We start from the raw sequence: 13,003 nt of genomic DNA, 5'->3' as shown, positions 1-13,003 counted from the left end.
CAGCAACCCCACCCACTGTTTCTGGACACCAAGGGCAATTTAGCATGGTCAGTTCACCTAACCAGCACAACTTTGGACTGTGGGAGGAAACCCACGCAGACACTGGGAGAACGTGCAGACTTCATAGACAGTGCCCTAAGCCGGGTATCGAACCTGGGACCCTGCAGCTGTGAAGCAACTGCGCTACCGCACTGTAGCATTATGTAGCTACATAGTTCCACAATATGCTCTTATTTATTTATGCTCGATAGGTCAGGAATCCTATCCGACAACAGCTTTCACCTCTGGTTTCGCAGGTAGATATTAATCAACAAGGCACTTCCACAAACCCTCTTTCCCTTGGATCCTGACAATTCTGATGGTGTCACTTTCCAGAGTTAGTTTTCAACCGACCAACCAACTACCTCGGTTCATGATTTGGCCACGCCTGGGAAAACATGCAGCTCTTTAATTTTTCTGAGCTATTCACGCAGCTTTCCAATTTGTGATTTTTTTAAGCCAGCTCATAAAGGAAATCCAAGAACTCTTGCCTCTTTTTCTACTGAACAGAAAAGCCCTGAGAGACTTCTCACAAGAATTCTCCATATTCTTCTTTCTGTCTATGCCTGCTTTCTCTTTTTGTCTGCATCTGAGCGCTGATCACTTTCACCCTCCAGCTCCCCTGCTTGTAGCTCTTCTTTGTGCCTGTAAAAGTCCTTTGTGTTTGCCAGCCACACGGCAACTTTCTCAATTTTCTTACATATCCAAGAAAATTGCAATTGATTTCTTCGCAATTGATGCGAATTCTAAAGTAATTTTCATATTGTCTTAAAAAGAATTAGATTCCACAGACATTTTGAAGAAATTACAATTATTTTTCTTCCTGTGCTGTTTATGGGTCAACAGCCTGCACTATACATAAATGAATGTTTATGTGTACTAAATATTAAATTCAGAGGTTCAGATGATGTAAACAGTGTGATGGAATATTTGAGGGATTAATGTATTTTGAGCATCGAAGGTGTTATGGCTGCTTTATTAACATTGTAGTTAGTGCATGTGGCTGATTTTACCCAGCTTTTGCCAGAGTCGTGTGGTTAATATCTTGACAAAATTTAGTAGGCATTCTATGATTAAAAGTGCAGTAACATACTAAAGGGAAATTGAGATAAGCTGATATATATTGTTGAAACACTAACTGCAAATGCCACCCAAACTTTTTTAAACATTGACTTTTTTTTTTGTCAGAATTTTTGTTTGGAAGAATGGAACAGTGTTCTGTTTTAGACACTCAAAATCAAAGGCCTTGTGTTGCCAGATGTAGAACAAATCCACTCTACCCCAACAATGTGGCCTCACCCTCCAGTCATGAGAGGTACCCTGTATTGCAGCACTGTTTACATATCCCACACCTGTCAACCTTCTGTCTCTGTTAATTGACGCCAGATACTGTTCACATTTGTTTGTGGATTGTCATCCACTGGATTGCACCCAGATCAGTTTCATTTTAGTCACTCACAGCTGGAAGAGAAGAACACTCTTTCATTCCATCAGTTTGGCGTGGGTTCAAGGCCAGGCCAACCAAAGTATAAAAATAGTCTGTGAGCTCATTGCACCTCCCAGCCATCTCCAGTATTTTATTACAATGGCCTTGTTCGGAAAAGTTTGTGAAAACCAACCCTTAAAAGCAGAGTGCAGGTAATGTTAGTGTGTGAAGTAGATTAAGTGAGTTGTGAACTTAACCATCAGTTTAATGAGAAACAGAACTCCCCGAGTCATGTCTCCATTATTGGCAACGGCTGATGCTGTGCAACTTTTGAGAATTGGGTTAGCAGCATTGTTTTTCTATTGTATGCAGTGTTAACCAAATATTGAGATATTAAGAATATTTTGTTTCTTTTTTTTTCAGGTGATATCACTCAGAAGGGTTATGAAAAGAAAAAGGCCAAATTGCTGGCTCCATACATACCACAGACTGTAGGTAAGGCATTCAGATTTAACACAATTGCTGATAAATGAAAAGAAATTGGGCAGTCTCAATCTTGGTGGCATTTGTTCAGTTGCCAGTGCCATTTCCCCCTCCTTGCCTTGTCACCCATTTCTGTATGTCTCTCTGATCGCTCCTCTTGCCCTCTCTGAGCTCACCATGTCCATGCAACCCCCCCCTCTTACTTTCCTGGCCATATTCTCACTAAACTACTGACTACCCAATCTTCTACTCTGCAGTTATCACCCCTCCTCAAAAACCCCAGACATGTTTTTTCTGTCCTTTCAATCTACTGCCCGTCTTTAACCTCTTTCCTCTCCAACATCCTTGAACTCGTTGCTTCCCAAATTCATGACCACCTCTCCAGCAGTTCTCGTTTGAAGCTCTCCAATCCCCCTGCCATCATTCTGCTCCACTTTTTGTATCCTCCAATCCAGTTAACCATACAATCGTCCTTCAGTGCATCTGCTCTGTTGTACAGTTTAGTGGGATTGCCTTCGCCCCCTTCCACTTAGCTAGTCAGTAGCTCATGAATCTCCTGGTATGGCTTCTTTTTCCACACCATTGACCCTTGAGACCCCCAGGAACCAACTTTGGCCCTTCCTATTTCACATCTTGCCCTTGAGGCCACATTATTTGAAGATTTTTAAAAAATTATAAATTTAGAGTACCCAATTCATTTTTTCCAATTAAGGGGCAATTTAGGATGTTCAATCCACCCATCTTGCACATCTTTGGGTTGTGGGGGCGAAACCCACGCAAACACGGGGAGAATGTGCAAATCTACACGGACAGTGACCCAGAGCCGGGATCGAACCTGGGACCTCAGCACCGTGAGATTGCAGTACTATCACTGCGCCACCGTGCTGCCCTCATCATTTGAAGATATGACATTGGATTCCACATGTACGCTGATGACACCCAAATGTAATTCTCATAGAATCATAGAATTTACAGTGCAGAAGGAGGCCATTCGGCCCATCAATCTGCACCGGCCTTTGGAAAGAGCACCCTCCCCAAGTCCACACCTCCACCCTATCCCTGTAACCCAGTAACCCCACCCAACCTTTTTTTTGGACACTAGGGGTAATTTAGCATGGCCAATCCACCTGACCACATCTTTGGACTGTGGGAGGAAACGGGAGCAGCCGGAGGAAACCCACCCAGACACGAGGGGAACGTGCAGACTCTGCACAGCCAGTGACCTAAGCCTGGAATCGAACCTGGGACACTGGAGCAGTGATGCAACAGTGCTAACCTCTGTGCTACCGACCATCTCTTTTGACCTCTTCACAGCCTCTATATTCTGACTGTCTGTCAAAGTGTCTTGGAATTTCTTATAATTAAACTTTGGGAAGGCCAAAACCATTGTCTTCAATCTATGCTCCAAAGTCCATTCCCTAGCCACCAAATCTATCCTCTTCCTGACCATCAGCTCAGACCAAACTAGACAGTTCCCAGTCTCTTTGTCCTATTTTACCTGAGCTCAGCTCCAGTTCCACATCCTGTCCATTGCAACACCGCCATGTCTATGGCCATATCAAAAGACCATAAGATAAGGCGGCATGTGGCGCAGTGGTTATCCCTGCTGCCTCATGGCGCTGAGGTCCCAGGTTCGATCCCGGCTTTGGGTCACTGGCCGTGTGGAGTTTGCACATTCTCCCCGTGTCTACGTGGGGTTTGCCCCCACAACCCAAAGATGTGCAGGCTGGTGGATTGGCCACATTAAATTGCCCCTTAGTTGGAAAAAAACAAAATTTGGAATTCTAAATTTTTGAATAAAGACCATAAGATATGGGAGCAGAATTTAGCCCATCGAGCCTGCTCCATCATTCAGTCATAGTTGATGTGTTTCTTAACTTCACTCTCCTCCCTTCTCCCCATAACCATGATCCCCTTCTTAATCAAGAACATATCTATCTCTGTCTTAAAGACAGTCAGTGACGTGGCCTCCACAGCCTTCTGCGGCAAAGTGTTCCACAGATTCACCACCCTCTGGCTGAAGAAATCCCTCCTCATCTCAGTTTTAAAGTATCGTCCCTTCAATCTGAGGTTGTGCCCTAGGTTCTAATTTCTCCACCCTATCCAGGCCTACACTTGCCTGCATCTCCTACCTCAATTTACTGCAGAAATCCTCATCAGTGCAGTCCAGATATGACCATTTCAATGGTTTCCTGGTCAACTTGGCGTCTTTTACCCTTTGTAAACTTGACTTCATCCATCACTCCTGTACTTGCTGATGACTCTGGCTCCCGGTCCACTAAACACACACATTAAAAAAAAATTCATGTGCGCATCCCTCTGGGGTCTCACCCGGCCCCATCCCGCCCGTGTAACCTCCTCCTAAAGTACAACCCTCTAAGAACTCTGCATACTGCTAACTGTGCCATCTTTTGCACCCTTCACTTCCAGTATCCCATTTTAGCTATCTCAGTGCTAAGTTCATGAATTCTTTTACTAAAACTCTCCAGCTCCTCCTTTATGATCGTCTTTAAGACTTTTCTCTTTGACCAAGGATTTAGCCTAGCTTCTCCACATTTGGCATCCTTGGTATCCATTTCTGTCTTGAGAAACTTCACGGATGTGACTAGAGACCCGTTGCTACATGGAAGCTACCATATTAATACTGGTTATTGTGTCTACTTTGTAATGTTTTCCCACTGACCATGTGAGGATGTAAATATAATGGGCTTTATATTCTGTTGGTGTTAATTCAGTGGCCAAAGCAGACTTGAGATTTGAATAGCAAATTGGTGTGTGAACAAACAGTACAATGGTAATGCAGGAAATAAACAGAAGAGATCTTGACTCATCTCTGTAATGTGGCGGGGAAGTGCAAATGTTACATCAACACTCTATATATTAAAAAAAACAATCGGATTGAATTGCATTTACCATATCGTGGGAAGATGGATGATTTTTGCAGCTCGCTTACCACGAGGTCTCCTTTATGACGACTCACAGCACCGATGAACTGAGTGTCTCTTTCCTGGGTCGAAGGCTTTCTTTTAAAAATATATATATTTTATTCCAAACATATTTAAAAAATACACCACAAATCAATATATATCAATATTCACGATATATATTAATGATTTGGATGAGGAAACAAAGATGATACCAAGTTGGGTGGGAGGGTGAACTGTGACGAGGATGCAGGGATCCTACAGCAAGATCTGGATAGGTTGGGCAAGTGGGCAAATCGATGGCAGATGCAGTATAATTTGGATAAGTGTCAGGCTATTCACTTTGGAAGCAAAAACGGGAAGGCAGATTACTACCTGAATGGTTGTAAATTGGGAGAGGGGAGTGTGCAGCGGGACCTGGGTGTCCTTGTACACCAGTCGCTGAAGGTACGCATGCAGGTGCAGCAGGCGGTAAAGGAGGCTAATGGTATGTTGGCCTTCATTGCGAAAGATTTCAAGTATAGAAGCTGGGATGAGTTGCTGCAATTATACAGGGCCTTGGTGAGGCCACACCTGGAGTATTGTGTGCAGTTTTGGTCTCCTTCTCTGAGGAAGGATGTCCTTGCTCTCGAGGGAGTGCAGCGAAGGTTTATCAGACTGATTCCAGGGATGGTGGGACTGTCATATGGGGAGAGATTGACTAGCTGCTATTGTTCTCACTGGAGTTCAGAAGAATGAGGGGGCAATCTCATAGAGACTTAGAAAATTCTAACAGGACTGGACAGGGTAGATGCAGGGAAGATGTTCCCAATAATGGGTGCGTCCAGAACCAGGGGTCACAGTCTGAGGTTTCAGGATAAACTATTTCGGACAGATATGTGGAGATATTTCTTCACACAAAAGAGTGGTGAGCTTGTGGAATTCATTACCATAGGAATTGTTGATGCTAAAACTTTGAATATATTTACAAGGCGGCTGGATATAGCACTTGGGGCGAATGGGATCCAAGGATATGGGGAGAAAACAGGATTAGGCTATTGAGTTGGATGATCAGCCATGATCATGATGAATGGCAGGGCAGGCTCGAAGGGCAAAAAGGCCTCCTCCTGCTCCTCTCTTCCATGTATCTAATAATATTCACAACACCCCCACAATTCACAGTTTGTGCATTTTCCATCCCCCTCCCACTGTTTCACCCTCCCCTGCGACAAATAATTTCTCAAACATCGTCATGAACAGCCCCCACCATGTCTCAAAACCCCCCGCTGATACCCCCAACTCGAACTTTATCTTTCGAGGGAAGTCGTACAGGTCTCCCTCGCACACGAGGATGTCGAATTTACCCTGTGCATCGCCTCACTCCACACTCCCTATCCTATCTTCCTCCCCTCCAACTCCTCTTCCCATTTATTCCTGATCCTCACCATCTGTGCTCCACCTTGTTCTCCCAGCCAAACGCATATATCACCAATCCTGCCCTCCCCCTCTATATCCGGGAGCAACAGCCGCTCCAACAGGATATACTCCGGCAGCTTGGGAAACCCTCTTCATTCCTTTTGCGCAAAGTCCCTCACTTGCATACATCTGAACTCACTTCCCTCACTTCCCTTCGGCAACTCCACCCTCTCCCGCAGCTCTTCCAGGTACAAATCTCTCACCCTCACCAGCCCCACCTCCCTCCACTTCCATTGGATGCCATTCATCTCCCCCGGCTTACACCCATGGTTCCCACACAACGGTGTCAGCACCAGCATTCCCTCCATCCTAAAGTGTCTCCTCAGCTGGTTATCATAGAATTTCATAGAATTTACAGTGCAGAAGGAGGCCATTCGGCCCATCGAGTCTGCACCGGCTCTTGGAAAGAGCACCCTACCCAAGGTCAACACCTCCACCCCATAACCCAGTAACCCCACCCAACACTAAGGGCAATTTTGGACACTAAGGGCAATTTATCATGGCCAATTCACCTAACCTGCACATCTTTGGACAGTGGGAGGAAACCGGAGCACCCGGAGGAAACCCACGCACACACGGGGAGGATGTGCAGACTCTGCACAGACAGTGACCCAAGCCGGAATCGAACCTGGGACCCTGGAGCTGTGAAGCAATTGTGCTATCCACAATGCTACTGTGCTGCCCTACTGTGCTGGTTCTACACCCTAATTGTGGACTGTACCACTGGGCTCACTGTATACCTCCCGGCGTCAGTGGAAGTGCCGCCGTCACCATGGCCCTCAGACTGGACCCCCTACAGGACTCCTCCTCCATCCTAACCCATTATAACCCCTCCCCCTCCCACCACTGCCTCACCTTCTCCATTTTCACCACCCAGTAGTAATGCAGCAGGTTCAGGAGCGTCAGCCCCCCTTTCTGCCTCTGCCTCTGTAGCAGGGCCCTCTTCACCCTTGGTACCTTCCCCGCCCATATAAACTCCGAAATCACTGCCTCCAATTTCCAGAAAACAGCCTTCGGGATAAAGATTGTGAGGGTCTGGGATACAAACAAGAACCATGGCAGCACATTCATCTTAACCAACTGGACCCTCCTGCCAATGTCAGGTGCAGTGTATACCACCTCCTGAAATCCCCCCTAACCTCCTCCACCAATGTTGCCAGGTTCCACTTGTGCCTCGTCGCCGACTCCCCATTCACCTGGACCCCCAAATACCTAAACCTATCTCTGGCTACCCTAAATGGCAATACCCTCAGGTTGGCTCCCCGATCTGCCTCATTCACCGGGAACACTCACTCTTCACGAAGTTTAACTTATATCCCGAGAAGGCCCCGAACCTTTCTAGTATGTCCATAATTCTCTCCATGCTATCCAGCGTGTCTGACACAAACAGCATCAGGTCTTCCGTGTACAGCGACACCTGTTGTTATCTACACCCCCCGCCCCTCACAATTTCCTGCCACTCCACTGACCCCCTAAGAGCCATCGGCAAGGGCTCTATTGCCAGCATGAACATCAGCGGCGACAGTGGACACCTCTGCCTCGTTCCCCTGTGTAACCAAAGCTCTGCAAACTCATCTCGTTTGTCTGTACACTCGCCACCGGGACCACATACAATAGATGCACCCATGCCACAAACCTCAGGCCAAAGCCAAACCTTCCCAAGATCTCGAACAGGTATCTCAACTCCACCCGATTGAAAGCCTTGTCCACATTCATAGAGACCACTACCTCCGGTACCCGCCCCACCGACAGGGTCATAAAAGGTGTTAATTTTGTCACAAGTAGGCTTACATTAACACTGCAATCAAGTTACTGTGAAAAGCCCCTAGTTGCCACATTCTGGCACCTGTTCTAGAGGGGGAATTCGGAATGTCCAAATTACCTAACAACGTGTCTTTCATTACTTGTGGGAGGAAACCGGAGCATCCGGAGGAAACCCAACCAGACACTGGGAGAATGTGCAGACTCCGCACAAAAAGTGACCCAAGCCAGGCTTTTGGCCAGTCCTCGTGCATCTCCTTTGGGTCCTGGCGGAACTTTTCTCTGATGAATGCCATGAACTGCTCCATCTGGGGCTTTCCCACTTTAAAAAAAATAATAAATTTAGAGTACCCAATTCATTTTTTCCAATTAAGGGACAATTTAGTGTGGCCAATCCACCTACCATGCACACCTTTGGGTTGTGGGGGTGAAACCCACGCAAATACGGGGAGAATGTGCAAACTCCACACGGACAGTGACCCAGAGCCGGGATCGAACCTGGGACCTCGGCGCCTTGAGGCAGCAGTGCTAACCACTGCATCGCCGTGCTGCCCTTCGCTTTCCCACTTGTGATGACCCTTCCCCCTCTGCCATCTTCACAGCTGTTGCTGTGCCACAGATCTCCTCCAGTTCCTTGGTCAGGTCCTTAACTGATTTTGCTGTGTCTGGCAGCCAGTAGACATGCCACTCATGGGGGAACTTCTTCTCCACACCTTCTGTTACACTTTCCTGCTGAAATTACCCCACTTTCGGGGTAAAAAAGAGCTCAAATCAACGCCTTCAATAAGGAGCTACCCTGTGCACGACCAGTCACTCCATGGCTGCCACCGGACTTGATGGAAGGTTTACTACGTGATTTTTGATTTGCTCCTCTCTACCTTTGAATTGTTTCCTATAGCGTGAGCATCATTCGCAAAATCTGCTGCTGGAGATTACCATAATCCTTGTGATTCCAAACAGTCTGGAAAGAATTGTTCTGGACTTGTTGGAAGTAAAATGACTCTCTTCAGATGTGGACTAAACAGGCTTGCTCTGTGAATGGTTTTCCATTTGATTGAGCCTTCATTGGATGGCTCGTTTGTTTTGGTAGGGTACCAGCCAAATTAAATAAATATTGCCTTTGTTATGAAGCCTCCCTGCAAGAAGGGGCGAGCTGTCCAATCAAGCTTGTGCCACACAATGCTGGCTGCAGTGTCATGAGTCAACACCTCCGTGCCATCTCCATTCCAGCACGTCCTGCCGCAACCACGTAACTCGGCGGAGGGGGGCAAAAAATGCTCAAAATCCTCTCTGACCCCTTCAAGTGATGTAGAACATAGAACATAGAAAAATACAGCACAGAAGAAGGAGCTCACGTGAAACAAATGTTACCTGTAGCCATTCTGTTAGGCAACCTTTGTCCGAGTAGAGAATTTGGTTCTTCAAATTTTCTGTGGGAAGCATTCATCCTAAAAACAAGATCCCACTGGGATTTGTGTCAGGATAAAGATGACAGTACTTTGGTTATGATACTGATCATCATAATTTTCTCAACCTGCTCCTCAGAACAGTTTTTTAAAAAAATGTAGAGTATCCAATTATTTTTTTTCCCCAATTAAGGGGCAATTGAGTGTGGCCAATCCACTTAGCCTACACATCTTTGAGAATGTGCAAACTCCACACGGACAGTGGCCCTGGGCTGGGATCGTTCTGCCCCTGTCTCTCATTTCCTTGAATGCTCTCTGCTTTCAATATGTTGATTGTGGGATGTTTTGGGATGCTTCTTACATTAAATATACAGCTGAAAGTTGTCATTGTCACAGCTCAGATCGTTTAAGGGCCGTTTAATCTTGCTTTAGTTGTTGTTAAACTGCTGAAGGCTGTAATATAGGATTAAATTGTAATGCAGGATTGAATTACTAAATACTTGGTGCAACATGAATCAGTCAGTACATGTTCCTCCATGATGCTTAGCCAACCACAGAATCTTTTGAGAAATGGAGGGAATGATTGAAAGAAATGTAGTGGATGTTGCAGAATATTAAAAAATTTACCAAATTATTGCACATGTAATCAAATGGATGTTGGCGTGGGACGAGTTGGAGGGAAGAAAGTAGAAGATAGCAGTTTGGGCAAGTTTCTTGGGCTGGAAAATGAATGGTTTTATGGAGAATCATAGAATTTACAGTGCAAAAGGAGGCTATCCAGCCCAACGAGTCCGCACCTGCCCTTCAAAAGAGCACCCCACTGTGCAGCGCGGTGGTTAACACTGCTGCCTACGGCGCTGCGGACCTGGGTTCGATCCTGGCCCTGGGCCACTGTCTGTGTGGAGTTTGCACATTCCCCCCATGTCTGTGTGGGTTTCACCCCCACAACCCAAAGATGTGCAGGTTAGGTGGATTGGTCACATTAAATTGCCCCTTAATTGGGGAAAAAAATAATTGGGTAATCTTGTTGCTAACTTTGCCTTAGTTCAATTGCTCTGTTTTATTACCTTTGCTCTCGAGTCGCCAGGTATCTTTATGATACCGCCACGAGGTTCAAGTCCGAGTAATCATCATTAATCCAATACACCAATTAGTAAGATTTAAATCAAAGCACATTTATTATACACAGTAATTGCTAGTCATGCACAAATTCTACGCCTAAGCTACTTCTACAACTAACAGGCCTATACTTAACTTTGGACTGGCCCACCAGGTCAGGGGAACAAATGGCCTTTCGTTCAGGTTCTGAGCCTGCGGGATTCGAAGTTGGTACGGATTGGTAGCTAGGAGCGCCTATCTCGTAGCGAGCGTTGAATTAAGACTTACGATTTCGATCTTCACTGCTCCGGTCACGGTCAATGTTGGTTCATTGTTGCTGGGTGACCCGGGCAGGATGAATAGCGTGAAGAGAGCGAAGAGGTGGAGAAGAAGAGAGCGATTTGAACTTGGGGCTCAATTCTTCTCGTCCCCAGGGGCTTCCCGCCTTTTGGTGCGGACCCTGTACCTGGTCCCAAGTGATTGGACTTTGTCCCAATCACTTGGTTCGATTTTCTCCAATGCTGGAGCGGTTCCCTGATCGATGGGCGGTCTTGAGGTGCTCGTTCACCTCCTTTTGTGTAGGCTCCAGCTGGCGCCGAAGTGTCTGGCTTTGCTTTGTGTGTCTAAATGTTGCTTATTGTTCCCGGGGATTGCTCATTAGTATGCAGATGGCTGTTTCATAGAATTTACAGTGCAGAAGGAGGCCATTCGGCCCATCGAGTCTGCACCGGCTCTTGGAAAGAGCACCCTACCGGGGCCCACACCTCCACCCTATCCCCATAACCCCATAACCCAGTAACCACACCCAACACTAAGCGCAATTTTGGACACTAAGGACAATTTGTTTTGTTATGCTGATGGTTGCTGGTATCGATATTGTCTGGCCTTTCCAGAGGTAAATACACAGCCAACCTGCAGCTGCTGGTTTTTGTCTTGTTGGCTGACTTTCCCATCAGCCTTTGCCATTCGCCATTTTGAATCGGGAGTTGGCCATTTTAAGTGGCTACAATCTAAATTCATATTGAAAAAGGCACCCTACTTAAGCCCATGCCTCCACCATATCCCCATAACCCAGTAACCTCACCTTACCTTTTGGACACTAAGGAGAAATTTAGCATGGCCAATACACATAACCTGCACATCTTTGGCCTGTGAGTGCACTGGAGCACCAAAGAACAAAGAAATGTCCAGCACAGGAACAGGCCCTTCGGCCCTCCAGGCCTGCGCCGACCATGCTGCCCGTCTAAACTAAAATCTTCTACACTTCCGGGTCCATATCCATCTATTCCCATCCTATTCATGTCTTTGTCAAGATGCCCCTTAAACGTCACTATCGTCCATGCTTCCACCACCCCCTCCGGCAGCGAGTTCCAGGCACCCACTACGTTCTGTGTAAAAAAAACTTGCCTCGCGCATCTCCTCTAAACCTTGCCCCTCGCACCTTAAACCTATGCCCCCTAGTAAGTGACCCCCCTACCCTGGGACAAACCCGGAGGAAACCCACACAGACACGGGGAGAAATTGCAAACTCCACACCGACAGTCCTCCGAGGCTGGAATTGAACCCGAGTCCCTGGAGCTGTGAGGCAGCAGCGCGAACCACTGTTATACCGTGCCAAGTTCTGCGCTTGCGCTAATTTTACTCGTAGGACTTGGATGTTGAGGGAAGTATATTGAATGTTATTGATGACTGGTTGGGGTGTGACAATTTTAAGGTTTGAGTTGTGGAGGATGATTGGATAGTAGAATGGGAAGAGATTACTGGTGAAGTGATGTTGGAAGCAGGGTCAGTTCTGACTCGATGGGCCAAATAGCCTCCTTCTGCACTGTAGGGAACCTATGAAGCAGGTAAAATATCATTTGACTGATAATGTTTCAAAATGACACAGTGAGCTGTGGTTTGCAGATAATAGGGCAATAAAGAGAGATGAGGCTGCATAAATTATACAATCATAAAATCTACTGCACAGAGACAGGCTCTTCGGCCCATACTGGTCCATGCCAACCATAAAGCCCATCGACGCTAACCCCAATTGCCTGCATTTGGCCCATATCCATCTAAACCTTTCCTATCTAAGTATGTCCAAATGCCTTTTAAATGTTGTCAGTGTCCCTGCCTCAACCACTTCTTCCGGCAGGTCGTTCCACATACGTACCACCCTCTGTGTAAAAAGGTGGCTCCTCGGGTTCCCATTAATTCTTTCCCCCCTTAACTTAAACCTATGCTCTCTAGTTCTCAATTCCCCCAACCCCAGGAAAAAGACTGAGTGCATTCACCCTATCCATGCCTCTCATAACCTTTTACACCTCTATAAGATCACCCCTCAGTCTCCTACGCTCTGAAGAAAAATGTCCTGGCCTGTCCAATCTCTCCCTGTAACTTAGTCCCTTGCATCCTGACAACATCCTTGT

The 13,003-nt window shown here is 46.5% G+C and overlaps 1 protein-coding gene across 4 annotated transcripts in view; it reads left to right on the top strand.

Annotated features, from left to right (window-relative positions):
- LOC140394759 (disco-interacting protein 2 homolog A-like) overlaps nucleotides 1-13,003 on the top strand; it is a 372,914-nt gene that overhangs the window by 131,830 nt on the left and 228,081 nt on the right. For all 4 annotated transcript variants that reach the window (XM_072481988.1, XM_072481977.1, XM_072481975.1 and 1 more), the window contains exon 2: nucleotides 1,889-1,960. In XM_072481988.1, the coding sequence (XP_072338089.1) occupies nucleotides 1,889-1,960 (72 nt within the window). The remainder of the gene's footprint in view (nucleotides 1-1,888; nucleotides 1,961-13,003) is intronic.

This window comes from Scyliorhinus torazame, chromosome 2 (genome assembly GCF_047496885.1).
Source record: "Scyliorhinus torazame isolate Kashiwa2021f chromosome 2, sScyTor2.1, whole genome shotgun sequence".
NCBI lineage: Eukaryota > Metazoa > Chordata > Chondrichthyes > Carcharhiniformes > Scyliorhinidae > Scyliorhinus > Scyliorhinus torazame.
This window is presented reverse-complemented; position numbering and strand designations above follow the sequence as displayed.